This window comes from Atractosteus spatula, chromosome 3, assembly GCF_055471065.1.
Source record: "Atractosteus spatula isolate fAtrSpa1 chromosome 3, fAtrSpa1.hap1, whole genome shotgun sequence".
NCBI lineage: Eukaryota > Metazoa > Chordata > Actinopteri > Semionotiformes > Lepisosteidae > Atractosteus > Atractosteus spatula.
This window is the reverse complement of record NC_142708.1, coordinates 9,402,109-9,430,001: the sequence shown is the minus strand read 5'-3', so window position 1 is coordinate 9,430,001 and position 27,893 is coordinate 9,402,109. Positions and strand designations below refer to the sequence as shown.

The following is a 27,893-nucleotide window of genomic DNA, read 5'->3' as shown; positions in this document are numbered from 1 at the left end:
TGACAGCATTTTTTTTCCTTTCAGACTGTTGTGATTGATGATGCTTCAGCAGCAAAAGTGAGGAAATTGTTGTTAATTGTCACTGTGGTGTCCAACATACCTCTGATTATTGTGGGACTGGGTGCCATCATGCTGTTGGTTTTAATCATCCTCATCTGTAGAGCGAGACAGAAGAGAGTGAGTATGAGCTAATGAAGGTTCTTTTTCCCCCCAATTATTTAATTATTTTTTTAATTATATAATTGAAAATGCTCCACCCAGTAATTAGTCTTTTTTTCTGTCTTTTTAACATTAACAAAGGAAGCAATTTGTTTCATGGCTGTAAACGTCAACATGAATATTAAAAGAAACTTACTTGTTTCATCATGTCATGTTTGGAAAATATTGCTCTTAGTGGCAGTTTTGAAAGATTTCTACAGCTGCAAAAACACCCTTCAAGAAGCTAATAGTCAAGAATGCTGCTACTTGAAGATGCCATTTCTTATACAGTGCAGAGCTCTTTCCTTGGCAGAGCTGGCCACACTAGAAGTGATTCAGATTGCTTTTATTGCCTTCGACTTCAGAGAGAAGCATTTGTGTATTTTGCTGGTGTGGCAGAGAGTATAAGCATAAGTAACACAGATGAAGAGGAATTAATATTTTAAGTCCTCAGGATAAGACTGCCCAGCCATCAATACAAAATGCTGTTCTTCCCTTTCTCATATTCATATATTAGAGCATTGCTTTGAACTTGCATGTATTCAAGCCAATACATAGTCTGGTCAAACAACAGGAGAATATTATTAATAAAATCTATGATAAGAATGTAATAGGAGGAATACTGATCATACAACCAACTCCAACATACCATTTTTGAGTATTAATCATTATTATTTTCTGCTTGCTACCTAAATATTAATTCAAAGCCCTGGAGGCATTTTTTGAAATGTCCCTGTCAAGGTAGATGATCATAACTGTGTCTTGATTTTACATTTACCATTTCACCTTAAGTGAAGGAGAAAACGTGCCTTTTCATCAGTCCAGATTGCTTTCTGTTAAATATCAATTTGTTTGTTGCAAGCTTGAGAAACTACCACTTGTACCCCTTTTGATTTGGTAGCTTATTGTGGAACATTTATATTTAAGTCCAGAGGTTTTTGCCCTGCAGATGTTTTGTGAATGTGTAGTCCTAGTCTAACTGGTTTTTGCTTATTCTTTTTCATGCAGCAAATGAACTTTAAAGCACATTGCTAGTCTGGGCTAACCCATGTGTCATTTTAACCCCATTCAAAAACAGGCAAAAGTATGCATGGCCAAGAAATTAACCATAGCATGTTTTCTTAGTTTCTTTAAAGAAGGTGCTCCTGAAAAATCAATAGAAAGTGTCATGCTAAAGTTTTATTAGTTAGTTATAGAAAGTTTTTTACCAAGGTGTTTGTTTTTCAGAAACAGAAAATGATCCCTGGAAGAGATAGGAAACTAGTCTGGGTATAGGTCTGCACAAGTTACTGAGTTATTTATCCCTTCTGAGATGGAAAAATCTTCGTTTCTTTTTGTTTTTATTTATTTAAGATTGGCTAAGACTGAAACAACATTGTCTTTAAATTTGGAAATAATTGGTCCAGTGCTAAAGTAGAGCATTTGCAGTATCAGATGAATATACACTGTGCATTTTTATTTTCTGCTATTTTTACATTTTTTCTGTTCCTTTTTGTTTCTGTTCAGAATGAAGTTAAGCGTATTGATTTTTCTGAAGCTTTCCCTTCTTTTCCTGTAAGTCTTAATTCATTATTTCATTTTATTTAACAGTTTACTGATTTTGGTTTTCTTGCAACCGTTTAGTTTGTTTTCCCTGAAAGTTTTATTTTTAAAGGAACCCACATTTCGTGATTGCATCATTCATTACATATTTTCTTTGGCACTTAGGCTTTGCTATAACTTGAACAAGTTGCTGACGTGTAGTACTGACTGTTATTAGTCAACTAAACTGCCTGCTACCTGTTAATACATGTTAAAAATGGCCAAAAAACACTCCAGTTCAGGATTCTGAGTAATTATAAATGTAATAAAGTATTTAGTGTCACAGTACTGATGGGAAAACTGAAGCAGAGTCAACTTGCAGCTTTTGCAAAAGAGATAATTAGGATTGTGGTCATACAGCTGAAAAGATTTGACTTTTGTACGGGCAAATATTTAAATGCATAGTCTTCCAACATCCTTTTATCTTTTAATTTTCCTCATTTGTGCTGGAACCTACAGCGCATTACGTGAATTTGGATTTTTCACCTCCGTGACAGCCCTAAAGGCGCAAATTTTCAAAACTGTTTTCAGCTAGAAGTCGAGTTTTTCATTTGGCCACAGCACCCCACCGCCTTCCCTCAGACAGAGGCGTGTGGAGAAATAACGCCGTTCTCGCGGTTTGTGTTTGTAGACAACGGCCAAGGAAGACACGGCCTACACCCAGGTCCGAGACAAGCCGGAGGACGGGCCAGAGAACGACTCCAACCCCACCCAGCAGTTAAAAAACGGCCCCTACATCTCCATGCACCCCATCGAGCCCGAGAACTGTTGAGGGGGAAGCGGGTTGGCCCAGGACAGTGCCGAGCTTTGCACCGGTGCAGGGGTCGGGACACGGCCCCTGTCAATCCCAACCATCGAGGTGTTGCTTGTTTCTGCGCCATTCTGAACCATCGTTTGTTTTGTTTTGTTTTCTTTCAGGCTGGGCTCTGTGCATGGCCAAACTCTGATAACATTCCTGCTGAGCGAGACCCCCCCCCCCTCTGCATTCTCTTGTGCAGTTTGTTTCAGTTTCAGATTGGGGAGCACGGGAGTTGTACTGGATTTTCTAGGGCGCACAACTGGAGGTATTTCTACTAGTACCCTTGATCCACTGCAGTGAAGATCTGTAACCATGGGTCGAAGGACGCTGGGGATGGGGGGGAAAAACCCAACATACAGCTAATTGTTCAATATTGCTGGGCGTACGTCCAGCGTCACGGCGCCTTCCTCAAAAGCTGAGCGCTGCTCCTTGGCGAGTGAAGCACCACATCCCCCAGAGAACTGAAGCTGCAGGGCCGTCTCCCTGCCATAAGTGGGCTGTTGTGAGCGAGCCTCCGGCAGTAACGGGCAGGAATAAAATAGAATACGACTGCCAATCGAAATGAAGCAGTCGCCAACGTTCATATACCTGCTGGCCTTGGCCTTTTGCTTTGCCGAGGAGGGCTGGTGTGGACTGTAGGAACTACTGCGGAGAAGGCGGTTCCGTTCGGTTTCGGGCAATTTTCCTTCCAACGTGGCACAGTCATATGTGGCTAGTGCGCCAGAGCCGCACCGTATGTCCGCCATCTGACATCACATCTTCACCACGAACAGCTGACCATGACTCGAGAGGTTGTCTTCACACCAACCTTTTCCTTTTTCTTGAATTCTATTCCTCATACTGGAGTTTGTTACAGCCTTGATTAAGTTGTGATCAAACCTTCAATTTTTTTTTAATTGAAGTAAGTCATTAACTTTGGTTATGTATTCTATGGCTGGAGGTTGGAAAGTTGTTTTTTTTATTTTCTGACTAAAGAAAGAAGTAGGACTTGCAGTAGCACAGGAGTGAATTCAATGTGATTATGTCCTGGGATATTGTATATAGAAGGCAGTTACTCTGCAACATCTTTTAAATGTAGAGTAAGAAATATCTGAGCTCCTGTACCTGTTTTGGCTTCAATGGGAGTCGCTACAAATTAAAGTGATTATGGATAAACTGACCCTAACCTACAGCGTAACCCAGCTGTCCCTCACATTTCAAATAGACATTGTTTGGTTTTGGGAGCCCGATTTTAGAAGAGATTGCCTTTTCGGTCTTCTGCAAAATGTGCCCTGTTTGTTTAAGACATTGCATTTGTCCGGAGTTTGACATATCAAGTAACATTGAATCAGTAGTAATAGTTGAAGACCGAATTAAATGAAATCCAGCTATAACTGTTGGGCCTCTGACTTTTCTGCAACGGTTAAAAGGGCTTTGGTTTGAAATAGGGCAGCAATAATGCACACCACTTGAACAAGCACAGGCTTCGCAATCCTCAGGTTTGTGCTCCTGACGGTGAAATTGAACACTGTTGATTTTTTTTAGTTTAAGTATAAATTTTATATGTATAGATTGAGCAAAGGGCTGAAAAAAAATCAAAATTTCCCGTTCTTGTTTGAGAGCAGTGTTATTTTAGTAGAGATCTTGTTTTCCTTCATTTCAAACTCTAGGCCATTTCTCTGGAAAGCCAAATACCTTAGTGGAATATGTAATTTTCTGTGCTTTTGGAGATTTGCTTAAGATCTTATTTTCCTCGTTGTTTTGTTACTGCATTTAAAGGGACAGTTAAAATGTCAGATTCGATTGGTCCTGCTGAGCATTTCAGTTTGGTATATAATTTAAGAGTGAAGTGGGTGTTTCCAGTTGTGCATCTTTTAAGATGGTAAATGGGGATGTGGTTTCCTCCAACTATTTGTGTTTCGGTAGTTTACTTTATGTTTTATTTTAATTTTAGGGTTCCGAGCTAGAAACTGTCAGCCAGTGCAGCTAAAGAAAGCTGTCTCCTCCGGACACATTTCTGTGGTAGCCACTCAGTGCTTGGTTGTCTGGTTCTGTCTTTTTCTGTTTTAAGCAATGGCTGTAACTCATTCTTCTGGTTAGAACTGGAAGGTCTGTTGAAAATGCTGTATCTATGTAATGCTGGTTTCCAACCGGTCAAGTTGGAAGTTGGTGGGAGGAAAACGCAGTGATAAAAAGGTCAGCTACACACAGAAGACTAGAGGGATATTCTGGTCACTACTGATTACAGTGTTACCTTTTGAAAATGAGTCACGTCTGGTATGCAATTCTCAAAATGTATACAGTATGTAGGTTTTAACAACTGTTACCTTTATCCGGTATTTTGTCGGTTGTGTTGTACATATTTTCTTGTTCTATGGTGCGGAATTGGTGACTGAACAGAAAGCGTGTCCTGTGGTCTCTGTATTGATTGCTTTTGCTCTTATATTTAATATTGGAAGAAGTCCGTGATCTAAGCAAAGGTTTGGTTGTGCGTTCACCACTACCAGTGCAGAATAACGAATGGGTGTCTGAATGGAAATTCAGGTGGATGGCTTTGTTTTTTTGTTGTTATTGCTGTTCTTCCACAGATCCTGGTGGAGAGAGCGGCAATTCTCAAAAGCATTTCTAAGCTTATCAATCAAAGTGGAGCCAGTCATTTGTAGATTTAAGTACTGGACAACTTAATGTATACCTGAGCACTATGTCCTTCTTGACTTGAATTTCGAAAATCGCTGAGGCTACCTGAGTGCCGAATCTTATGCTGCACACCTGAGCCATTTTTTCTGCATTCTTGGCCCTGTTCTTCAGACTTAAATCCATTCACTGCCTGTGCTTAACCAAAGATCGCTTAGATATGAATCACTTTCTGCCAATTTTACTTTGCATCGAAAGAAATGCCACCTCTGTGCCATCACCCCCTGCCCTGTTAGCACTGTCGGCTAACGTGTGCGGGAGAGCTTTGAGTTTTCGAGTCAAGGTTTCTTCCTTGAAGAGAGATGATTTTCAGAAACATTGTCAGTGAATAAACAACATTACTCTATACATGTACTGTACAGTTACATCCTTTCAATTGTCTCAAAGTAACAAACTGCCAAAATGTTTACTAACGGTTACAGATTAATATGCTCACAGTATTAAACCTAAAAAAGACAAGGACAAATGCAGCAATACAGGGTTAGATATTTAATGAGAAATTTATAATTGCAATAAAAGTTTTGTAACCTTGAACACTTACTTAGATGGTTTGTTTAACCCAGAAATGCTAAAATAGATATTCATTTTGTGAAAGGGTTTTCTCTTTTCTAAAAAGCAATGTAATTCTTTTGTAAAGCTGATTGAATGCTAAAGGTTGTAAAATGCCTTGTAGATTTACACTAAAAGACTGAATATCATTAAGAAAATACTGTATTGTTTCCGGATTAACGCAACGTGAGTTTTTCCAGTTCCTCTTTCCCACCTTAAGTATAGATGTTGGTTACTTAGCAACATTTTCTTTCAGTTATGCCATGGTAAAGAGGAACCAGCTGGTCTTACCTGTTTGAAAGAAATGTAGTGCATCATGTAAAAACCAAATCCAAACCTTCATGTATAAAATCTCAGGCTGTGCCAAGGGAACAATTCTAGGTTAACCTTAATTTCCTGTTAAAAAGAAGAAATGTCACTGGCCTTTTAATATCATTTAAAACATTTTCTTAAACAAAACAGATTAAAATTTTGGGAATGTTCCTGTTTAATCTGCACTTCAAGATATCTTTAAAAAGTCTGTTACATGTTAATTGTGTAAGTGATCACATTTTTAAATAGAGTGGGAAGAAATTTCTTGTAAGAGATAATACCTTACATTACATAGTAACTATACACTACATAATTCACTGTAATTGAATTTAAAACATAATCCCTTACACAAGTAATTTGTAACAGATCGTTTGTTAAAAGAAACTTTCCCATCACTCTGCTTACATACACAACAGCAAAAGTGTTCCCATGTGTTTAAAGACATAAGTGCTCATTTGTAGAACTCATATTGTTGGGAAAAACATTTGCAAGTTGTATGCTTGCGTTTTAATTTAAATCCACAAAGGATTTTACAAAATTATACCAATACGTAATTATCTTAATGTTTCCTGTTGTCTAGAGATGAATGAATTAGGAGGCTGGCACATGACCCATTTGGCCCTTTCCTACACTGGCAGTTTAGTGGCACAGTTATACTTTTTAAGAAGACTAAACCAGTCTTCTGAATGGTTTGGAAAGACTACATTTCATGAACGTTTCATTATTCCTTCTGAAACAATACCCCTTTATTGCTGCTGAAAGACAATCTTTTCTTGTCACAAGGGTTCATATAATTTCAATGTAGCATAACATCTCTGTCTTATTTTTCTGATGCTAACATCAGCACAAAATATTTCTACAATGCTTTTGTACAATTTTTAGTGTAATATTTGCAACAAAAAATAAAAATGATGGTTACAGTTGTGTTTTGTGTGCTTTATTTTAGTCCCTTTGTATGGGGAAAAATAGAAACAAGGGCAAAAGTCAAGCTTTTTGTATTTGGTTGCTTGGTTTTAGTATATAATGTCAGCATTTTCAACAGTTAGATCACAGGCAAACTACATGGGAAAAGAGGGTGATGAGCCTGTATTCGTTGCCTTCTGGTAGAACTGTAAGCCACTGTTCAGTAGACACAAAGGTAAAAGTTCAAGTTCAAGTTTATTTGTCATTCCAGCCATATACAGTGGTGTGAAAAAGTGTTTGCCCCCTTCCTGATTTCTTATTTTTTTGCATGTTTGTCACACTGAAATGTTTCAGATCATCAAACAAATTGAAATATTAGACAAAGATAACACAAGTAAACACAAAATGCAGTTTTTAAATGAAGGTTATTATTATTTTATTATAATCCAAACCTACATGGCCCTGTGTGAAAAAGTGATTGCCCCCCCTGTTAAAACATAAATCAACTGTAGTTTATCACATCTTTGGAAAGCTGAATTCAATTTCTCTAGCCACACCCAGGCCTGATTACTGCCACACCTGTTCTGAATCAAGAAATCACTTAAATAGGACCTGCCTGACAAAGTGAAGTAGACCAAAAGATCCTCAAAAGCTAGACATCATTCTGCGATCCAAACAAATTCAGGAACGAATGAGAAACAGAGTAATTGAGATTTATCAGTCCGGAAAAGGTTATAAAGCCATTTCTAAAAATTGGGACTCCAGCGAACCACAGTGAGAGCCATTAACCACAAATGGCGAAAACATGGAACAGTGGTGAACCTTCCCAGGAGTGGCCGGCCGACCAAAATTACCCCAAGAGCGCAGCGATGACTCATCCAAGAGGTCAGAAAAAAACCCACAACAACATCCAAAGAACTACAGGCTTCACTTGCCTCAGTTAAGGTCAGTGTTCATGACTCCACCATAAGAAAGAGACTGGGCAAAAATGGCCTGCATGGCAGAGTTCCAAGACGAAAACCACTGCTGAGCAAAAAGAACATAAAGGCTTGTCTCAGTTTTGTCAGAAAACATCTTGATGATCCCCAAGACTTTTGGGAAAATACTCTGTGGACTGACGAGACAAGTTGAACTTTTTGGAAGGTGTGTGTCCCATTACATCTGGCGTAAAAGTAACAGCATTTCAGAAAAGGAACATCATACCAACAGTAAAATATGGTGGTGGTAGTGTGATGGTCTGGGGCTGTTTTGCTGCTTCAGGACCTGGAAGACTTGCTGTGGTAAATGGAACCATGAATTCTGCTGTCTACCAAAAAATCCTGAAGGAGAATGTCTGGCCATCTGTTCGTGACCTCAAGCTGAAGCGCACTTGGGTTCTGCAGCAGGACAATGATCCAAAACACACCAGCAAGTCCACCTCTGAACGGCTTAAGAAAAACAAAATGAAGACTTTGGAGTGGCCTAGTCAAAGTGCTGACCTGAATCCGATTGAGATGTTGTGGCATGACCTTAAAAAAGTGGTTAAGGCTCGAAAACCCTCCAATGTGGCTGAATTACAACAATTCTGCAAAGATGAGTGGGCCAAAATTCCTCCACAGTGCTGTAAAAGACTCATTGCCAGTTATCGCAAACGCTTGATTGCAGTTGTTGCTGCTAAGGGTGGCCCAACCAGTTATTAGGTTTAGGGGGCAATCACTTTTTCACACAGGGCCATGTAGGTTTGGATTTTATTTTTCCCTTAATAATAAAAACCTTCATTTAAAAACTGCATTTTGTGTTTACTTGTGTTATCTTTGTCTAATATTTCAATTTGTTTGATGATCTGAAACATTTCAGTGTGACAAACATGCAAAAAAATAAGAAATCAGGAAGGGGGCAAACACTTTTTCACACCACTGCACAAGTATACAGTGGAACGAAATATCATTCCTCCTGGTCCACAGTGCAAATATAGGCAAGACAGACAGGACACACGTAGTGCAAGCTGCAGATAGTGCAAATTACAAGGTAAATGCATAACAATATACGCATCACACTGGGGGTATTTAAACCCTGTTTCTGGAATTGGAGTGGGTGCAAGTGGATTCCAGGGTGTGGAGGAGCCTGACAGCCTGCAGGAAGAAGCTGTTCCAGAGTCTGGTGGAGCTGGCCCGTACACTGCGATATCTTTTCCCAGATGACAGGAGGGCAAAGAGTTTATGGGAGGGGTCATCTACTATACTGGAGGCCCTGTGTAAGCAGCGCTTGTGATAGGTGACAGAAATGGAAGGGAGGGAGGCTCCAATGATCTGTTCATCTGTTTCCACAATTGCTTGCAGGGTCTTGCGGTCTGAAGCGTTGCAGTTTCCAAACCAGACAGTGACACAGCTGGTCAAGGGGCTCTCAGTGTCGCTTCTGTAGAAAGTGGTAAGAATGGGCGGGGGAAGGTTTGCCCTCCTCAGTCACCGCAGGAAATAAAGACGCTGCTGTTTTGTTTTCTTGGCTAGGGAGGTGGTATTGAGGGACCAAGTGAGGTCATTTGTACTGTGTACACCTAGAAACTTGGTGCTTCTAACTGTCTCCACAGGGGAGCCGTTGATGTACAGTGGGGAGTGATCAGCGTGGACACTTCTGAAGTCAATGATTATCTCTTGTTTTGTTTAAATTAAGAGATAGGTTGGTGTTTGTGCACCAGTCTACTAGTTGCTCCACCTCCTCTCTGCATGGTGACTCATCATGGTTGCTAATGAGGCCCACCACTGTCGTGTCATCGACAAACTTGATGAAGCAGTTTTAAGTGTGCTTGGCAGTACAGTTATGAGTCAGCAGTGTGAACAGCAGTGGGCTGAGCACACAGCCCTGGGGGGTTCCGGTGCTCAAACGGATGGTGCTGGAGATGTTATTACCGATCGGGACTGTCTGAAGAAGTGGAAAGATAAGATGTGTTGTAGCTGACTGATTAAGCATCTTCCTGTTGCCGTGCTCATGTTTCTGTCTGAAATACAGTTGTATTTCTACAGCACCTTTCATCCGAAAGTGTTCCACACAAATGGAGAACCGCTTCATTAAGCACTGAAGTGCTGCACACACCTGGGGCGAGCACCCTGCCACACCCCAGATCAGGCAGAGAGGTGAGAAAGTGAATTCAGGGGGAACTGCAGCTCAGGCACACTGTGCAAGCTCAGAGTGGAATTAAGATAAAATAAGATAAGATCACTTTATTAGCCATATACAATGTCTTGCATTAGGAATTGGTCTTTTTGCATACCCCAGCATGCTCTCCATGAGACACACAGACAGGGAGAACTTTATATCTGATTTATTTCTTAATTTAAGTCTTAATTCTTTCAAAATACAAATGGAGAAGTAATATCATACCAAATAAAGGAACTTCTGTGTTTTCAAAAAATATATACTATAATATTAGAACAGCACGTCTTTCTACAACATCCGTAACCATATTATCTTGCTAAGACGAGTTAAAAAATAGGGGGTTCGCTTCTAATGATGCTGTGACTTTGTTTTAACAAGGTCAAAGCCAGATTACAGGCAACACTAGGACAAAACAGATAAAGTTTTTTTTTCCCCACCAGAAGAGTGCATATCTATCAGTGCAGCCAGCGAAGTGATGATTCTGAACAAGGACGTTTCTTTTATTTAATGCGTTGTGTATTTGGCTTTCATTTTTTGCCGAGCCCTTAACATCATTTGAACTAACAAATCGCTGCCTTACGTGGTTTGAACGGCAACCTTTAAATTCTGTTTAAAGGGGTCTCAGTCGTAGATGCATCTTCTCACGAGTGGTGCAGGTTGGCCTCCTATCTTGGAGAAGTAGCAGTTAAGGGAGCTGCGGCGCCGCCAACTGTCTCTTAAGTGAAAGCGCAGGATAAGGAGCATTTGTTTTAAGGGCACAGAGAATGGGTACCTGGCAGCTTCATAGCTCTAGCAGAGAAAAGCAAAGAGAGTAAAAAGATAAGTCGTCTGGGTTTACTTATCACATCTCCCTCTGTTTCGTAGGCTTAACGAAGGCAGATTAAGTGTTTCTCAAGTTGGGCTGTGGGATAATGCGAGGTGCCAGATGCTGTATAGTACGGTCCATCTCTTCGGGGGGCGGAAGCTGTGTCCATATTTCTGGCATTAAGGAACAAATAAAGGTGTACTCCATGCTGAAAAGAGAAGAAAGGAAACACACCGTTTCGGCTGTGGAGCCTTCTTCGGGTGGGGACGCAGCTACCTGAACTATTCCTGGCATTAAGTTGAGTTTGTTCAGTGTGGCCATTGGTAGAGTTACCATACAGTACGTCCGTTTTTTTTCTTGGGCATATTCTCCTGTTTAGTTCTTAACCGCCGGTGAGGAACTTTAAAATGTCCGGGACTTTTTTCCTTTACTCTTTCCCCCCCAGTGGTTATTTTAAATGGTTCTTGGGACTAAGAGAGTATTTATCATTCGAGATGGAGATTATGTGTTGATTACAGCCGTAGTCTAAATCGTGTCCCCGTCCTGTTTGTTATCCGTTTTGAACAGGTATGCGACCTGATAGACCTGAGTGCAGATACTGTAACCAGCACCACCCTCTATCCCCCGAAAATGATCTTGTCCTTAATGCCTCGCTCCACTGTGATTCCCGACGCGCAGAGCCTGAAAACCATCACCTCTGAACCCGAGGTCGTGTTTCTCTCCCAGAACAAAAAACAAACTCCCTCTTCAGGCGACGGGGGATCAGCAGACTTTACTGGAGAAGTTAGGTCAGACAGAAATTCAGATGTTTGACGTGCTTCGTGGTGGCATCAACAATTGCTGCTATGAGAACGACCTCTGTGTAGCTATATGCATGTATGGAGTTCAATAAAGTGTGTTGCCATTTGAAAGTGCTGCTTTGTTCTGAGACACACATATAGCGCAAGGTTCCGCTTACGTAGGAACTCGTTGTTCGAGTAGCCCGTGTTTCTACACGGAGCCTCCATGTAGACGGAACCGGAATACATCGACCATGGCGTTTAACTTTGGAGGCGCTCCCTCTAACACTGCGGGTAAGTGTTGTAAAAATATGTTGTGTTGGTCGTTATGGTTGCAGCCGAAGGTCTCTCCATACGGCTGTCTTATCAGATGGAAGTGGAAAATTAGTTTAAACTGTGTTAAAACAAAAATGTTTTCTGTCAGTGACGGGTCTCTTGTCTCCGGCCGCGCCGTGTTGTAGGTTGAAAGACATGTTAGGCTGTTTTACAGCCGGTAGGCTGCCTCTTGGGTTTTTCTCCTCCGTTACTTTACATTAGTAGTTCCTCATTGCACTTCAGTGGTTCTGATATAGGTTCATTTGGTATTTATAGTGTAGTTTAAAAAGTATGTTAAGGCTTGATATAGACCGCAGTTTGGGTGTGTATAATTTTACAGCTTTATTAGCATGTAATTGATCTTGCATTTGGATATGCTATTGTGTTATTTCATGACAGCTGATATTTCGAGAGTGATCAGGAGAATGAAAAGCAAAGCCTGCCTGAAGTATCCAGAATTTCCACTAGATAATGTACGAGCACTGTGCTTGATAACTTCTAACATTGCAATACACGTTAAAAATCCTTCCTTGAGGGATTTAGTTTATCAATATTATAACTTATCTATATTACAGAAAACTAAATTATCCCAAATGGAAAGATAGAATTTAAAATGGATGGACTTTTGATGTGAAAAGTCACATAGGTACCCTGTGTACTAATAATTTCTGCAGGACACACACTCATCATTTGATATGCAAGCACAATTGATTCCAAAATTTCTTCGTAGGCGAACTCTTGTAAAAGCGACACTAAATTCCTATTTAAAAATCTCTGATTCGTTCCAAGTGCTCAGAACTGGACTTAAACCAGCTGTGTTTAGGTACTTTTCTGATGTTTTTAAATAGTTTGGCACCATAAATCGCTAAGTATACGTTACAGATAGAACTTAACAACTTATCAACAGTTCGTTTTTATGCAAGCTGATATTTTAAATGTATTATGAAGCCGTGATGTGGAGAAATTAAAATTTCAAGGTCTCTGGTACATGAGAACAATATATATGACATTAACATAAAAACCGGATTTTTGTTTAGTAAGACATTTTGTATAGATGGCTCCTCAACCTGTCTGGTCATATCAATATCGTGAATTCATCATAGTGCCCATACTCGAAACATACCATTTGTATAAAATTTTGTGAATCAATATTATCTTTACAGATTATGTATTCAAAATATTATCCATCGATCCATCCATCTATCCATTTTCTAAGTGCTTCATCTAATTCGAGCCTATCCTGGCAAGCAACACTGCAAGTCCATAGCAGGGCAGACTCAGACACAGCCACACCAGAGCTAACCTTCCCAGAAGTAAACTTACCAACCAGCACTCAGCTGGCTGGTCAAGAGTGGGGCTGGTTTGTCAGTGAGAGCAGCATTGCTCCAGTCACTGATGCTGTATCACCTGTGGTGCTTGTGTTTCACACCAAAGTGTGCACAAACCTTCTTCAGAGTGGCTCAGCCCTATAAGAAATGCTGTCAACTCCCAATCATCCTGCAGAACACAAGAGCGTCCCAGCTACTCCGTCTGAGGCTACCCTCAAGGCCAGCCTGTTGGCGTTCCTGCAGTAAAAAGTTGATGAGCAACTGGCACTTCTTAATTGGCTATTGATTTGTTTGGTTTAATGTCCGTCCGTCCGTCCATCCATCCATCCACTGCAGGAGCCTGCGCCTGTCTCGCCAAGCAGCATGCACAAGGCAGGATACCAGTCCACACAGACACACTCAAACCAGGGCTAATTTCCAGAGAAGCCAGTTAACCTACCAGCACGTCTTTGGGCTATAAGAGGAAACCCACTTTAACAGTGGTTCAAATCATTTCAGAATAAATAACAGCTCTGTCTGTAAGATCCCTCAGTCACCTAGTGATTTTCAAGCAAAGATTCTACCATGAAGAACAAGCAGCTTTTAGGACAACCGCAGTGATAAAGGCATAATCAGAACTGTATAAAAACATTTCTGTGACTCTTAATATCGTTTCAAGCATAGTGAAGTCAACCATCAAGTTTGGAAAGAACCAGGACACTGCCTAGATCTGGCAGTGCCTCCAGACTGAACATGAAATTATTCTGTCTAAAATAAATACCCTTCTTTTTCTTCTTACAAGTTACTTCTTTGTTATAATTCAATGAATCAATCAAAGTTTATTTATCAAATGCACAACAGTACAGCATGCAGCAGTGATTGCTGGCAATGAAATGTCTTTTCCACAAGCTCACCGGGGGGGAAAAAAATCACAAAATAAGGTTACATAATAAAAGTGCAATAGAAATCGAATAAGATTTATTCAATATAACAAAACTCAATATAAATAGAGCTGCTATGTTTCCAGGGTGTATGTAATACATTATGTCCAAGTAGTGCAGTATGCAGAATACAATGAAAACTCTATGTCCATGTAGCCATTACGGTGATTTGCTGAAGGTAATTTCGGTTTTCTGTTGGAATTACTAACATATCCACAGTCAACTCAAAGGGATCAAATTAGTAAATTATTAATAAAATTTGTGGTTAAAGAATCAAAAATACAGCAGACACTGAGATCAGGAGCACATCGATTGGGAAGCCTTGTGTTAGAGAATGATCTTGAAACATGCAAACAAGCATCTGAATGACATGAAGTGACGTGGAATTCTTTTATAATCTACCTTGGTGAAAACCACAGCGAAGATTAATATCGATCAGGATATTAATTACAGGTGAAGAATCCATTGCTCATTCACAAGGCCTTATTCATTCTGATTTACTTTTTTTTTTTGCTTAAAGGCTCCTCCGGATTTTCATTTGGTTCATTTGCCCCTAAAACAACAGCATCAACTGGTTTTGGCTTTGGCACGGCCACCACAGCCGCCTCATCCGGATTTGGTAGTAAGTCCATATCTCTCCTCATTTTCACCTTTACATTCCTTAAGGCGTCAGCCTCTCCATTTCCATGGGCATAACTTTGTCAGTTAAAGTTAATTTAGTTTTCTCTTGGTTGCCTTCGCGTGAGACACTTCTTGCTGCTGGAGGTGGACCCGTGAAGGATTCAGTGCACTAAAAGCTGCAGAAAGTCACTGGGGGGTCAAGTTACATAGGTCGGGTTCTCGGGATCAGACTTTACAGGAAGCAGAATCAAGCCCCTGTAAAATCAGGGGATTCCTGTGGGCTTGCTTTTTAACCGTGGAAACTTTCTAATTTTCCCAGATTAATTTTCCTCCCTTCCTTTACAGTTCTTTGCTGCAATTACAGTGGACAGAAGGGATGTTGACTTTTTATGGAATGGGTTTGTGTTGTGAAATCCTTGTATCTTGAACATGGCACGAATTGGACTTCTGATTTTGGTTATTTTGCCCAGTTTTGCAATTGGAGAATTTTCGACATGTTTGTGCATATCTTCTGATTTTCTATCATGACTTGTGTTACTTTAGCGTGGCTTCCTGCATGGTTGAGCTTTGACTGGCCAGCCGGAGCTAGATGGAACTATTGGGGGACGTTTTTTGAAGTAGATTAATTAAAGCGAGTTATGCCTTAAAGTTTTTCATATCGCTGATGACTGGGAAACGCACATGAAGGGCGGTCCTTGGTAGTCTTTGCTGTTGTCTGCTGTGGTGTAGTCAAGACTGGTGCCTTCGTACAAGTGGCTTGATGTGAATAAAAAATAGACAATAACAGCTCTGGCAAAACTGATGTCTAATTAAGTGGGATTTAGGGAACAGAGACCGTTTCGGGGTGAACTGAGAATTAGAAGCAGGGAGGTGTTCACTAAAAGGCCTCCTTGTTTCATGGGAAGAAGGCATTTTTGCTGGAATAACAAGAAAAACACTTGGCAGGAAAGTAGATCTTGAATGTGATTCTGTTCATAAATCTATTGCTGTTAAAGAAAGTAAAGCGCCTTGGGGTCAGTGCGATTCCCTTGGGAAAAAGAAAAACAGTAGCCTTCAGTGTAATTACTCACCTACTGGCAACAAGCCAGATCTGTCGAAGTCGTGCAAATATGTCACTTGGCATTTTTCACGGCATCGTTTTCTCAGCCATAGAGATCAGCTAAGTCTTCTGTTGGAGATTTAATGCTCTCTGGGGCACCTCTAGCTTCTGCTTACATTACAAAAAGGCTGCACAATACTTGCTAGAATTTAGCGGTCTTCATGTGCTCACGTTTTGATACAGAGCAGTGTTTTTCTGCTCATTCCATGACTGAAACGGCTCCCTCTCGTTTGGAATCTTTGTAAAGAAAGCTGTGTAGACTTTTTCTTTGGACCACCTCAAGACATGCACTCCGCTTGCTGGAATCTGCCACAATGTGCAGTGCATTGCAAAGATAGACCAGACACCCACTGATTTGGAAAGTCAGGTCAAGTGGGATGAAGTGTCTCTTTCTGGACCACCAACATCAATGAATGTGGAAACCTTGTTTTTCTTGGACGTCTTTCATCCTAGTACTGACAGAACAGTCCTTAATGTTTGTTAAATTGTAAGATCTGAAGGGACCAGGCTACAGGATAGTGACACGGCTGTCAGAGATATACCTTGGTTTCTCAGGCTACGCTGTGTAAGATTTATTTAACTGGATGTGACACGCAGCACCGTGATCTAATGCGAACCGCAACTTATTTTGCTGGTCGAGTAATTGCTGTACCTGCTGATTATTTTACATTTCATTGCGATTTATTATTTTGTAGGCCAGGTGGGAGAGTATAACCGATATTAATGATTTTGTAACCTTGTAGCAGAGTTTTGTTTTCTCTCTTAACGCAGGATAAAATTCAGCTTTGCTTTATTTTTCCCTCAAGGGTGCAGTGGAGGATTGGGAGACGCGGTTTTCAGAACCGGGAAGCTCGATTCTGGTGGACTGAATAAATAGACTCGCTGTGTTTTCGTAGGTCTTGCTGCCCCAGGGTTTGGGACGACCACAACAACAGCTTCATCCACTGGCTTTGGCTTCGGCGCGGCCAATACAGGTTTGTGTTCGGCCTAGACTCTTCTACCTACAAGGAGAAACCCCCAAGACAAATCACTAAGTGAAACACCAGGGAAACACTTTATCCGTATGATTAAACTGGTTGAGCCTGCGTTTAAGGTGCCTTTTATCAGTCAGGTATGTGTATGTGGTGTAAGGTATGTGGAACCTTACACTATAGTTGCTTAGAACAGTGTGTTGCACCGTGTGCAAACAGGGTAGTTCAGAATGCTGGGAACATTACGTATTATGATTTAAGGAGTTCTCTAGCAGTGCCAAAACCTATACAAGTCACCCAGTATTTTACTTGAGTTAATACGGATAAAACATTTTGAAAGGACTTCTCTTGCGTAAAATAAATGAAGCCTGTGTATTACAGTGCATTGATGACCACAATATTTAAATAATCACACTCATCTGACACCTGTTTTGAAATGCAGTGTGCATTTGCACTAACTTGATAAAATCCCTGGTTTGTGAACTTTGGTTATCGCCATATTTCTTGGGTTCGTTTCTTGCCTCTCGCAGTTTTTGGACTATTTTGTGTATGTGCCAGGCTAATTAGCAGTAGTTGACTAATGAAGTTAGAAGCTGAAGTAAAATGTAGTAAATTCGAACACAGCCCAAGCTTGCAGAGCCTAGAGCATTGTAGGAAGAGTTCATGAAGCTGAATACAGACAGCAAAAATACTTCCAGTGTCATTCTTCCAAATTAGCAGACATTGCTGCAGGGTAAACCAAATGACTGTAAGTAAATAAGATGGACAGTTTAAATTACTGCTCTACCCCCTCAATTAGTTTCAGCACTCATTAGCCAAGCTGGTTTACCACTGCAGCCCTGCACTGCCAAGGGACCAACGGGGACGTGTGTGAACGCGGAGCTGGCGGTCGCCTGACGCGCGGGGGCCTCCTCACCGCCTGCAGGGGGCAGTGCAGCTCCGTGTGCACGCTCTCGGGTGGCTGGCAGGCCGCAAGCCGGGGAACTCCCCTGTGCTCTGCCAAGGTGGCCGGTCCCCCCGGGTCCCCGCCGACCGATGGCGCGGCGCAGGCTTGGCGGCCAGGACCTCCACCCGCGTTCCCAAGCCTGTGGCGTTGGCACGTTGAGCAGGGAGGGGGACCGCCTCCGTTAGGGCCGTGTTTCACTGTGTGACATAGCGTTTTTCAGCTTCCTCTCTCAAAACACCTGAAGAAACGGTGACGTTTTTAAAAGTGGGGGAAGGAATGTGGAAAGAAAACCCCACCACCTCCTCACGGGAGTATCCGCATCCTCTGAAGCAAACCCCTTTTTACACTTGTGTTGACATGCACCTGTTCCTCTGCTGTCGCGCACCCTGTGTGCCCTCCGCCTCTGCGCTAACCTTCTTCTGCCTTGCTTTTCTCGCTGCTTCTTCCCTCTTTGCAGGATTTGGTGGGCTGGGAGCTGCCAACACCACCGCTGGTGGGTTTAATTTTGGGGGTTTCGGATTAAATGCTAACGCGGCAGCGGTCAGCTTTAATATTGGGAGTTTTGGTGCCTCCGCAACCACTGCTACTGTTTTCAATTTTGGTAATAGCCTTGCTAGTGCAGGTAGATACTTTGATCAATACATTCTGTGTTTTTTAAAAAAAAAAAAAAAGAAACTCCGCAAGCCATTTTTTTTTCCCTTTCGTCAGTAGGTCTGCGTCATTTTTGTTTGGTTGCTTGTTTTAAATTGGTGTTGGTGTCCATAGCTTCTCACACCCCACTTTTAAGTCCACACCACGGTATTTTAAATTGAAAAGGGGTTTTAGTGAGGGGTTTTAGGAGAGGCTCTCTGGATATTCTCATTGCATCTTCCATTTAGTTTTTGATTTAAGTTCCACACTGAAAAATAAGTAGTGGCTCAGCAATTTTAACTCTTTGTCGCCAACATTTGCCTCTTGAGAATGTTTCATCATGTCTGAGACTACGAATGCTTTCGTCTTGCGGATGCCTTTTTCTGAAATTTTGTATTCTGGCATGAGTGTCCACTCTCTGCATGACCTTTAGGATGTTACCCTGGTTAATGTCCCATGACCCAACATGTTCTTTGACGATCATAGTTTGAAGAGCTGCTGATGGCTTACTTGATTATTTTAAAGGAATGATGTGGTGAAACAGCTGTGTCTCACAGACTTGAAGTGCTCTCATTTGTTACCTGTGTTGTGAATCATGGAACATCTTTTCACTGTGTTGCTTGTTTTTGCTTTACCTGTCAGTCATGGTAGATCCCTCTAGATGGAATGGAATCACTTGCATTTTTGTCTGTTTCACAGCACCCTATAAAGGCCACCTGTCCTAACCTCGCGTGGTTTATGTTACGCAGGTGCTTTTGGTGGTTTTGGGACAACCACTACCTCTGCTGCAGCTGGGCCCACTTTCAGCTTTGCGGCTCCTGTGAACACAGGTCAGACCTTGTGCCTGTTTCCTCTAATATCCTAATAACATGAGAATGCACTTGTCTATGGCCACAAAGAGATGCTGCTGGAGTGGTGCACAAAAATACCCAGACCTCTGACCCCTTAGTTTTGTGCTTATGCACTTCCTTCTGTCTTTGACTTGCTTTGTGGTCTTGCGTTTTCACATTCTGAGAATTGTCCATCCACTTTCTTACTGCTCCATCCAATTTGTTGTCGAGGGGGAGCCAGAGCCTGTCCCAGCAAGCATCGGGTGAGAGGCAGGGTGCACCCTGGATGGGACGCCAGTCCTTTGCAAGGCACACACTCACACCAGTGCCAGTTTTCCCAGATTATTTTCCCACTCATCCTCACAGTATGTCTTGGTACTGTGGGAGGAAACCAGAGGAGACTCATACTTTTCTTTCTGTTTTCAAAACTGGAAAAGCCTGCAGACTTTTTCCTTTAAACCGTGTAGTTCTACCTGCTAAATCCTCAGCTGACCTGACCATTGAGCACAGCTGACTTTCTGTCCTAAAAAATGTGGTGGAACTGAGGAAAACGAAGGGCATGTTCCTTGTCTTTCTATACAGTATATGTACAGTAACGGAATGGCGTGAAACCATTCTGTTTGTGGGTTTCTGTGCCACTAGGTAACAGACGTTCCAAAACATTTATTAATTTTCAATCTAATAATGAGTCTGTGTGCATTATAATAAGGATAATGTGGCTGTATGCTAGGGTAAACCCTAGCTAAGCTGACACTATATTGAAATGCATTTCAGATTTTGATTTATCCTTTGGTCCCATTGCACATATGTCAGTATAAAGACAGCAACCTGGTAACCTGTAGATAATGGATGGACTTCTTTTGTTCAAAGCGGAGTGGTAAGAGCACTGTGCCTTGATGAGAAGTATGGCCCTAATAAGATGTCTGCTTTGCTTTCACAGGTGGTCTCTTCGGTAACACGCAGAATAAGGGCTTTGGGTTTTCTTCGGGGTTCGGTGCAGGCACTGTCGCCAGTGGTGGTCTTGGCACCGGCTTGGGGACAGGTCTGGGGTTCGGGGGCTTCAACACCCAGCTGCAGCAACAGGGTAAGTCCCAGGAGGGGGTTAGGACCTCGCGTTGGCAAACAGGGAGATGAGTCCATTGTAGTTATTACAACTGCACTTTTTGGTTTTGTGTTTATTTTGTCTTCGATGCTAAGCGTGTTATGAAGTAATGGCAGGGTTCTCTCTGTACTGCAGTCACTATCAGCAAATCAGTGATCAGCTAAACGGTCACTGATAAATGGTCAGGGTCACATGGACAGGTAGTATTTTCATTGTATTTGGCATATTGTACATTACGCTTTTTGGACATAATACATTGTATACTCCTTGGACACATAGCAATTCTATTCATATTGAGTCAATTTTATTCTATTTTATTTTATTCAATTTTTATTGTGTTATTAATTATATAATTTTATGTTGTAACTTGTGTCATTTTTATTCTGTTTTCTCTGGTGAGTTTGCGGAAGAAACATTTCATTGCCTGCAAATAATAATAATAATAATAATAATAATAATAATAATATTTCTTTATTAGCCCTATACAATTTCTTGCATTAGGAATTCGTCTTTTCGCATACCCCAGCTTTTCTCCATGAGACACAGATACACAGACAGGAAGAGAACCTGGGGTCAGAGCGCAGGGTCAGCCATCGTACGGCGCCCCTGGAGCAGTTGGGGTTAAGGGCCTTGCTCAGGGGCCCAACAGAGTAGGATTCCTCTGCCGACCGCGGGATTTGAACCGGCAACCTTCCAGCCACAGGCGCAGATCCTTAGCCACAGAGCCACCGCTCCGCCCATTACTGCTGTACGCTGTATTGATGTGCATTTGATAAATAAACTTTGAACTTGAATTTGGTATATGAGGCACTGACAAACTGCTGTGGATTTTAATCAACCGCGATGAAAACTTCATTTAGTCCCTTCTTGAGCAGTGTTGTCCTCTGGTGGAAGTGCTTTCATGTTGAAATTGGCGCCATATCTGCAGTGGCTCATTTTGTGTCATCAGGACTAAGGGAGGAGGGAAGACGTTGGTGGGCTGGGGGGTTTATGTGAACGTTGGTTGATGAGAAGTTCTGCACGTTTAGGTCTGGGAGGCCTGTTTGGACAGCTGGCCCAGCCCCCTACCCAGTCCAACCAGCTGATTAACACTGCCAGTGCCCTCTCTGCGCCTACGCTGCTGGGAGATGAGAGAGATGCCATCCTTGCTAAGTGGAACCAGTTGCAGGCTTTCTGGGGCACGGGCAAAGGGTACTTCAACAATAACATCCCCCCCGTCGAATTCACGCAGGAGAACCCATTCTGCAGATTTAAGGCAAGGGGTTACCTTCCTTTTTATAACTGTCCTACATTTCCATTTGTCTGTTTTGTTTGCGTCTTATGGAAATTCTGTGTGCGCTCACAGCGAAGTGCACCTCAGCTGGTAAAGGGTGTTTCCACTCACATTGAGCTGCGACAGCTGAGCGTTTCTGACAGGATCACACAGATTCTGCACTGGAATGCAGTGATAAAATAGGATGATACAAATATATTGAAAAAAAATTCGATTGTTTACATTAAGAAAAGGTAACCTGGCCCTGAAGCTTTTATTTTCCCTTTAAATTTTAGAATATAACATGGAATAGAATTTGAATTTTAGAATAGGACATTACTTACGATGTGCTTGTACATTATGTAATTTGGTTTTGTTTTATATGTTTTATACATTGTGACAGATTTTTGCTTCTTTCTTTAAAACCTGTAATTAAGGGGCCAAAAATTGCACAATATGTAGTGCAGTGTACAGTGGCATATTCTAGTTCGGTCATTCAGCAGAAAGAAAGCTGAACACAGTAATCTGTCGATAGCCGTCATCTGAAATTCTGCTTCCCTTGACCATGTTTTGTTCTGGACTAACAACAGTATTGATGAAGACATTCGACTTCAGTATGCACTGTACACATAAAAAAAATCAGATGGCTACGGTCATGTATTTCTCTCTTGTCTAACAAAAACAGCTCAAGCTTGTAAAAGACTGGCCTTGAGGACAAGAGATCTTTCTGCTCTTGGGACCTCAGATATGACTGTGGCTCCATTGTTCTCTTGCTGCACTGGGTTTTGTTTTAAGGTATCCAGGTGTGCATTATCTCTTTGGCTGTGTCTCGCCTGCAGGCTGTAGGGTATAGCTGTATCTCTGCCAGTAAGGATGAGGATGGCCTGGTGGTCCTGGCCTTCGACAAGAAGGAAGTCGATGTCCGGAACCAACAGCAGCAGCTAGTGGAGTCGCTGCACAAGTTGCTGGGAGGAAATCAGACGTTGACCGTCAATGTGGAGGGAGTCAAGGCACTGCCGGATGACCAGTGAGTATATCTGTGACCCCTGCAGTTGCCAGAATCTGTCCTCTTATGACATTTGAGAACAAAGCAGGCAGTATATTTCCATATTTCATGTTGTTCACTAGAACTGGTATCATTTATATATTTGTTTATTCAGTGATTGCCAGCAACAATCTTCTATTTCTGCTTTCTTGGAAGAGCAGTGAGCTAATATATTCTTCATGTATGAAAACATTGTTAAACGTGATAGATTACGGTGACTCTGATCATTAATAATAATTCATGGTTGATAGAGAACATCACTAGTTTAAAAGAAGTTGAGGGCAATCAGAATTCAGTTGGGTTTCCTTTTTCCCCCGCACAGTGTATTTTAAAAGTTTTACATATTGTAAAAGTATGCCTATTAGTGCCTCAGAGAAAAAAAACAACAACATTTGTTTAAATGAGATCATTTTGCGTTTTGACAAGATTTTCTGCGTTGCAGCAACATACATATAAAATGAGATAGTGCTGCTACCTCATCACCAGCAACACGACTCTTCATAAATGGATGACTCTATTGGCTACAGCTTGTGTCCTGTCCTGGAATTGTTTTTCATTTTGTTTGGCATTCCTGTATCTCTTTACATGCTCTTTACGTGCACACTGACAGAGAAATACCGTTTCCTCTCCCTTCACATGGTACATTTCCTGCATTTTGCTTTGTAATTTTAAATTCAAATATATTTGACGTGAGCACAAGCTGAAAGCTTTTGAGGGTTTTGTGCTTAAAGATTCAACGATCTAGCAATGGTAACAGCTAACAAATAGTAGATGCAAGTCGTACTGTCTATAATAATAATAATAATAATAATAATAATAATAAATAATCCAGAAATAGCGCTTATATAGCGCTTTTCTGGACACTCCACTCAAAGAGGTTTACAGGTAATGGGGATCCCCTCCACCACCACCAGTGTGTAGCCCCACCTGGATGATGCGATGGCAGCCATAGTGCGCCAGAACGCTCCCCACACACCAGCTCTCAGTGGGGAGGAGAGCAGAGTAATGAAGCCAAGTGAAGACCAGTCCTCTTGTTTTTTCCCAGGACAGAAGTGATCGTTTACGTGGTGGAGCGCTCCCCCAACGGCACCTCGAAGAGGATTCCGGCCACGGCCCTGTTCGGCTACCTGGAGCAGCCCAACGTCAAGGGCCAGCTGCAGCAGCTGAGCGTGGTGCTGACGGTGGCGCGGACGGAGCTGTCGCCCGCGCAGCTCAAGCAGCTCCTGCAGCACCCCCCCGCTGGTAGGCTGCTTTGCCCACCCCCTCGCGGAAACCCAGCCCTTCCCCTGCTTTCTGTGTCTGCCGAGATGGGGGGGTTGGGGGGGTCGCCTTTAATGCCTGGATGTGGAGCTGATGTGTGATATGGATCCAAATCTCTCTTTCAGGTGTGGACCCTATCATTTGGGAACAGGCAAAAGTTGACAATCCTGATCCAGAAAAGTATGTCCGTGCTTTTTTTGAATGTCTCTGCACTCACCCCTTTGTTCAGCAGCACCTCGTTATCTGGGTTTAATTCCGTTCCACGAGAAACTGTTTGGAAGGTGAAAACTCGTGTAACAGAAATTAAACTCTCATTGCTTCCCATGTGATCATTACCGATGGGTAACAGAACGCAAAAATGTTCCCTCAAACAACCAAACTTCTCCTTAATACAGCCTAGAAAGGCACCTAAGTATGAAAACAAATGCATACCTGGTAAATTATGGGAGTATCATTCCTAAAGTCATTAACTGATACTATAAATAAAAAGTAAATTCCTTATCTCGGAAGATGGGACGCAACATGATCTTGCCTTAGAGATTTCAGTGCATTTGTAAGAGGATGTGTTTTCTTCTGTTGAAGACTCATTCCAGTGCCAATGGTTGGTTTTAAAGAGCTGATCAGAAGGCTGAAAATCCAGGAGCAGATGACAAAGCAGCACCAGACTAGAGTGGACGTGAGTGGCTTCTTCACTGGGTCGTATTTTTCTTTATGTGCAAGCTAGCAGCCTCATTTGGTTTCTTGTAAGCTTTCCAATCTAGAGCAAGCAGTTACAGCATGATTTTAGAATTCAGAAAATGCAAAATCGCATGGCGATCTGCTGCTCAAACCAAAGAACAGACTGTAAACCTTAATTAATTAATTAATTTCCCGCTAAGTGTGTTTGTGTTATTGACAGATAATTTCAGATGACATAAGTGAATTACAAAAGAACCAGGCAACAACTGTGGCAAAGATAGCGCAGTACAAGAGGAAGCTGATGGACTTGTCTCACAGGGTGTTACAGGTAGGATGTGTTCTGAGAGAAATCACATTGAGACGAAAGTTAATTGATGTTTGGAAGTACAAAGTTGGACCTCTTTTTGGCAGCCCCCGATTCTGAATTCCAGCAGTCACAGAGACAGGTGTAACAGCCATCCATAAAAAGATGGACAAAACCAAACTAATTATAAACCAGTAATTCTTACTTAATGTTATGGAAATTATAATAGATCTAAACTAGAGAATGATCAGAACGACGAAAGGTTCTGAGTGATGGGTTATAAATGATAGTTCTTTTTGAACAAGTAATGGACACAGTGAGCATATGGTAATGATGTATTTTGATTTTTTTTAAGTCTTTTTGTAAAATGCCTCATAGAAGATACTGAAATGCTGGGCTTTAGGCATTCCTTGTATCTATCTGCCAATGCATGTATCCGGACCGAGAACCCAGTTAACGTTTTCTACTCTTAAAAGGGCAGGAAGGTCTACAAAAGCTTCTGAAATTCTGTAGAATGATTCTGAAATGATGGAAAAGATTCGGATACAAATTGAAATGCTTTGAGTAAAAAGCTGCCACGTGTGACTGGTTTATGAAGTGTTGCAGCGGACACAGTACGGAGTACGGCTGGGCTCTTGCAGGTCCTGATCAAGCAGGAGATTCAGAGGAAGAGCGGATATGCCATTCAGGTGGATGAAGAGCACCTGCGAGTGCAGTTGGACACCATTCAGTCCGAGCTCAACGCCCCGACTCAGTTCAAGGTCCTTCCCCTTTATTTCTCTCCATTGGTTATCTCGGCGAGATGCTCACGGGCTCTGTGCCAGTTGGCTCCCATTTCTTTTCACATATGCGTCTGTCTGTTTAAATGCAAAGCCTGACATCCCACTTTAATTTTCCCGGGGGGTCTTGAGTCTTGTCTGAAGCGGCATATTTATTGTGGTTAAGATTTAGCAAATTACACTGCAACCTAAATCCGTTTTTAAAAAATGTCCTAGTTTGCGTAGTCGGTTAGCAATACAGCGTGTATTAAACGGTAAAGTACATGAAGAGACATAAAACGTCTGAAGTACTGTAAACTTGCACACTGATTTAGTATTTCTGGTAAATAAGGTCGGGATTGGCAATCTCAACGAATGCCAGTTTTACAATCTAGAAAAATAATGGAAACCACGTAAGATCAAACATTTTTCATTTTTGATCAGATGAATTAACGCTCTGGTGTACTTGTCAAGTTTTTTTTTAAATTAGTCTTTTTTTTTCTTCGAAAACCGCTTGTACTGTAATATCGTACAGTAATGTGATGGGGTGCAGCTCTCGCTCGGACTTCTTTCGGCAGTGTTCTCTTGGGGCGCGGCTGCCCTACAGGGGGTAACCCTGCAATCCGTTGCCTTCAGGGTCGTCTGAACGAGCTCATGTCCCAGATAAGGATGCAGAATCACTTTGGAGCGGTGCGCTCAGAGGAGCGCTACAGCGTGGACACTGACCTCCTGCGGGAAATTAAGCAGGTTAGTCTCGAGCTGTCTTGGGCCACTGCAGCTGGAGCGGGGTGATTGTATCAGTGTTACAGGTTTAGAACAAGTGTGCAGATCTTGAGGTCAGTCATGCCTCAATGCAGTATTCACTGGCTGAATAGAAATGACTTAGAATTGTTTGAGTTTAATATAACCTTTAATTAGGTAAGTCTTAGTAAAATACTGCATTTTATTTTTTGGAAAAAGGGATAGATCTTGTTCACAACTGCTTTATATTTGCAGATCTGTCAAAAGATCTAAAGAGCATAAATAACTGCATTTTGTGCAAAATCTTTTTCATGAGATATCATTTACTTTACATATACATACAGTACTGGATGGATGCATTTATGCAAAATTACCACAGTATGTTTTTTGAAAATATCCGTTTTCTTGGTTAAAATATGTCTGTAGTTCTTTGAGTTTAGAATGTTTAAAAACAGGTCAGTAATGTTGAAAAGCTGGTTGCAAAACTGTCTGCATTTAGCTCTCATTTCAACTTAAATTATTACTGTTAATTACAGTATAAGTGCAAGAATTAGCAAAGTTTTTATCGAATCCAAATTCAGTTAAACTAAAAATATTCAAATCCTTGCCTTTTCTGTGTATGTTTCACCTCATGCTTAAAGAGTTTCTGATGATGCTTTTTTTTTACCAGCATCTGAAGCAGCAGCAGGAAGGAATTAGTCATTTGATCAGCGTCATTAAAGATGATCTGGAAGACATCAAGCTGATCGAACATGGGCTTCATGATGGTGTACACCTTAGAGGAGGAGTACTGAGCTGACGATATTACTCTTGTTTTCTGCCGGCTGTCATCAAAACATCTGCAGACCTAGGGACCTGGGACCTCGGCCAGCAGGGCATGCTCACCCATTAGAGCGCACTACTTGTCTTGCTTTTGAAAGACCCAGGCTCCGATATATTACTTGCCACTCCATTCCCGATACCCATAGTAACTGATACCGGTGACTTGTCAATATGGTTTATAGAGCAAAATCCATGCTTCCACCCCCCCACACAAAATGAATATTTCATATTGACAGACCAGGCGTTTAAAGGCTTTCACCTGTCATTGTAAGTAAATATGCAAAAACCATATTTTTTACTTTTGGTATTGCTTTGTATTGAGGCATAAGTTGTAAACTGATTTAATGTGATGGATTAAAAGGTTTATAAATAACGTCATGCATCATTGATTATTTGGGTAGTTTTGAAAGCAATGCCGCGGAATTTATAATTGTATCAGTGACTTGTTTATATTACAAGAGTTACCTATATTATATAAATGTGATTTGCATTTTTTCTGCAACATGAGACTACTTCAGCTTCTTATGTTACAGTCTGGCT

General features: G+C 41.5%; 2 protein-coding genes across 6 annotated transcripts in view; both read left to right on the top strand.

The window, feature by feature from the left end:
- scarb2a (scavenger receptor class B, member 2a) overlaps positions 1 to 5,655 on the top strand; it is a 35,277-nt gene extending 29,622 nt beyond the window's left edge. The window contains exons 11-13 of one of the 2 annotated variants that reach the window (XM_088910155.1): positions 25 to 177; positions 1,705 to 1,752; positions 2,411 to 5,655. In XM_088910155.1, the coding sequence (XP_088766281.1) occupies positions 25 to 177; positions 1,705 to 1,752; positions 2,411 to 2,551 (342 nt within the window). In that variant the 3' untranslated portion in view covers positions 2,552 to 5,655. The remainder of the gene's footprint in view (positions 1 to 24; positions 178 to 1,704; positions 1,753 to 2,410) is intronic. The other variant, XM_088910156.1, reaches the window with a different exon arrangement.
- A 6,108-nt stretch (positions 5,656 to 11,763) lies between these two features.
- Positions 11,764 to 27,726, top strand: nup54 (nucleoporin 54). 4 transcript variants are annotated; one of them, XM_088910800.1, is made up of 14 exons: positions 11,764 to 12,025; positions 14,815 to 14,916; positions 16,911 to 16,988; positions 19,311 to 19,391; positions 20,332 to 20,475; positions 21,522 to 21,748; positions 22,585 to 22,772; positions 23,836 to 24,032; positions 24,176 to 24,230; positions 24,633 to 24,726; positions 24,949 to 25,056; positions 25,674 to 25,793; positions 26,427 to 26,537; positions 27,202 to 27,726. In XM_088910800.1, exons 1-14 carry the CDS (start codon positions 11,986 to 11,988, stop codon positions 27,328 to 27,330), a joined length of 1,674 nt encoding a protein of 557 aa, XP_088766926.1. In that variant the 5' UTR covers positions 11,764 to 11,985; the 3' UTR covers positions 27,331 to 27,726. The 4 variants fall into 4 exon arrangements, with proteins under 4 accessions (XP_088766926.1, XP_088766928.1, XP_088766929.1 ...); XM_088910802.1 differs by lacking the exon at positions 19,311 to 19,391; XM_088910803.1 differs by lacking the exon at positions 14,815 to 14,916 and having other exon boundaries at positions 11,936 to 12,025.
- The last annotated feature ends 167 nt before the right edge of the window (positions 27,727 to 27,893 follow it).

Bases quoted from the DNA above. Each gene is read 5' to 3' on its own strand.
- nup54 (XM_088910800.1), top strand. From the start codon at position 11,986: ATGGCGTTTAACTTTGGAGGCGCTCCCTCTAACACTGCGG. The intron at 20,476-21,521 runs GTAAGTCCCAGG...CTGCACGTTTAG, and splicing joins CACCCAGCTGCAGCAACAGG to GTCTGGGAGGCCTGTTTGGA. The intron at 24,231-24,632 runs GTATGTCCGTGC...CTTCTGTTGAAG, and splicing joins GACAATCCTGATCCAGAAAA to ACTCATTCCAGTGCCAATGG.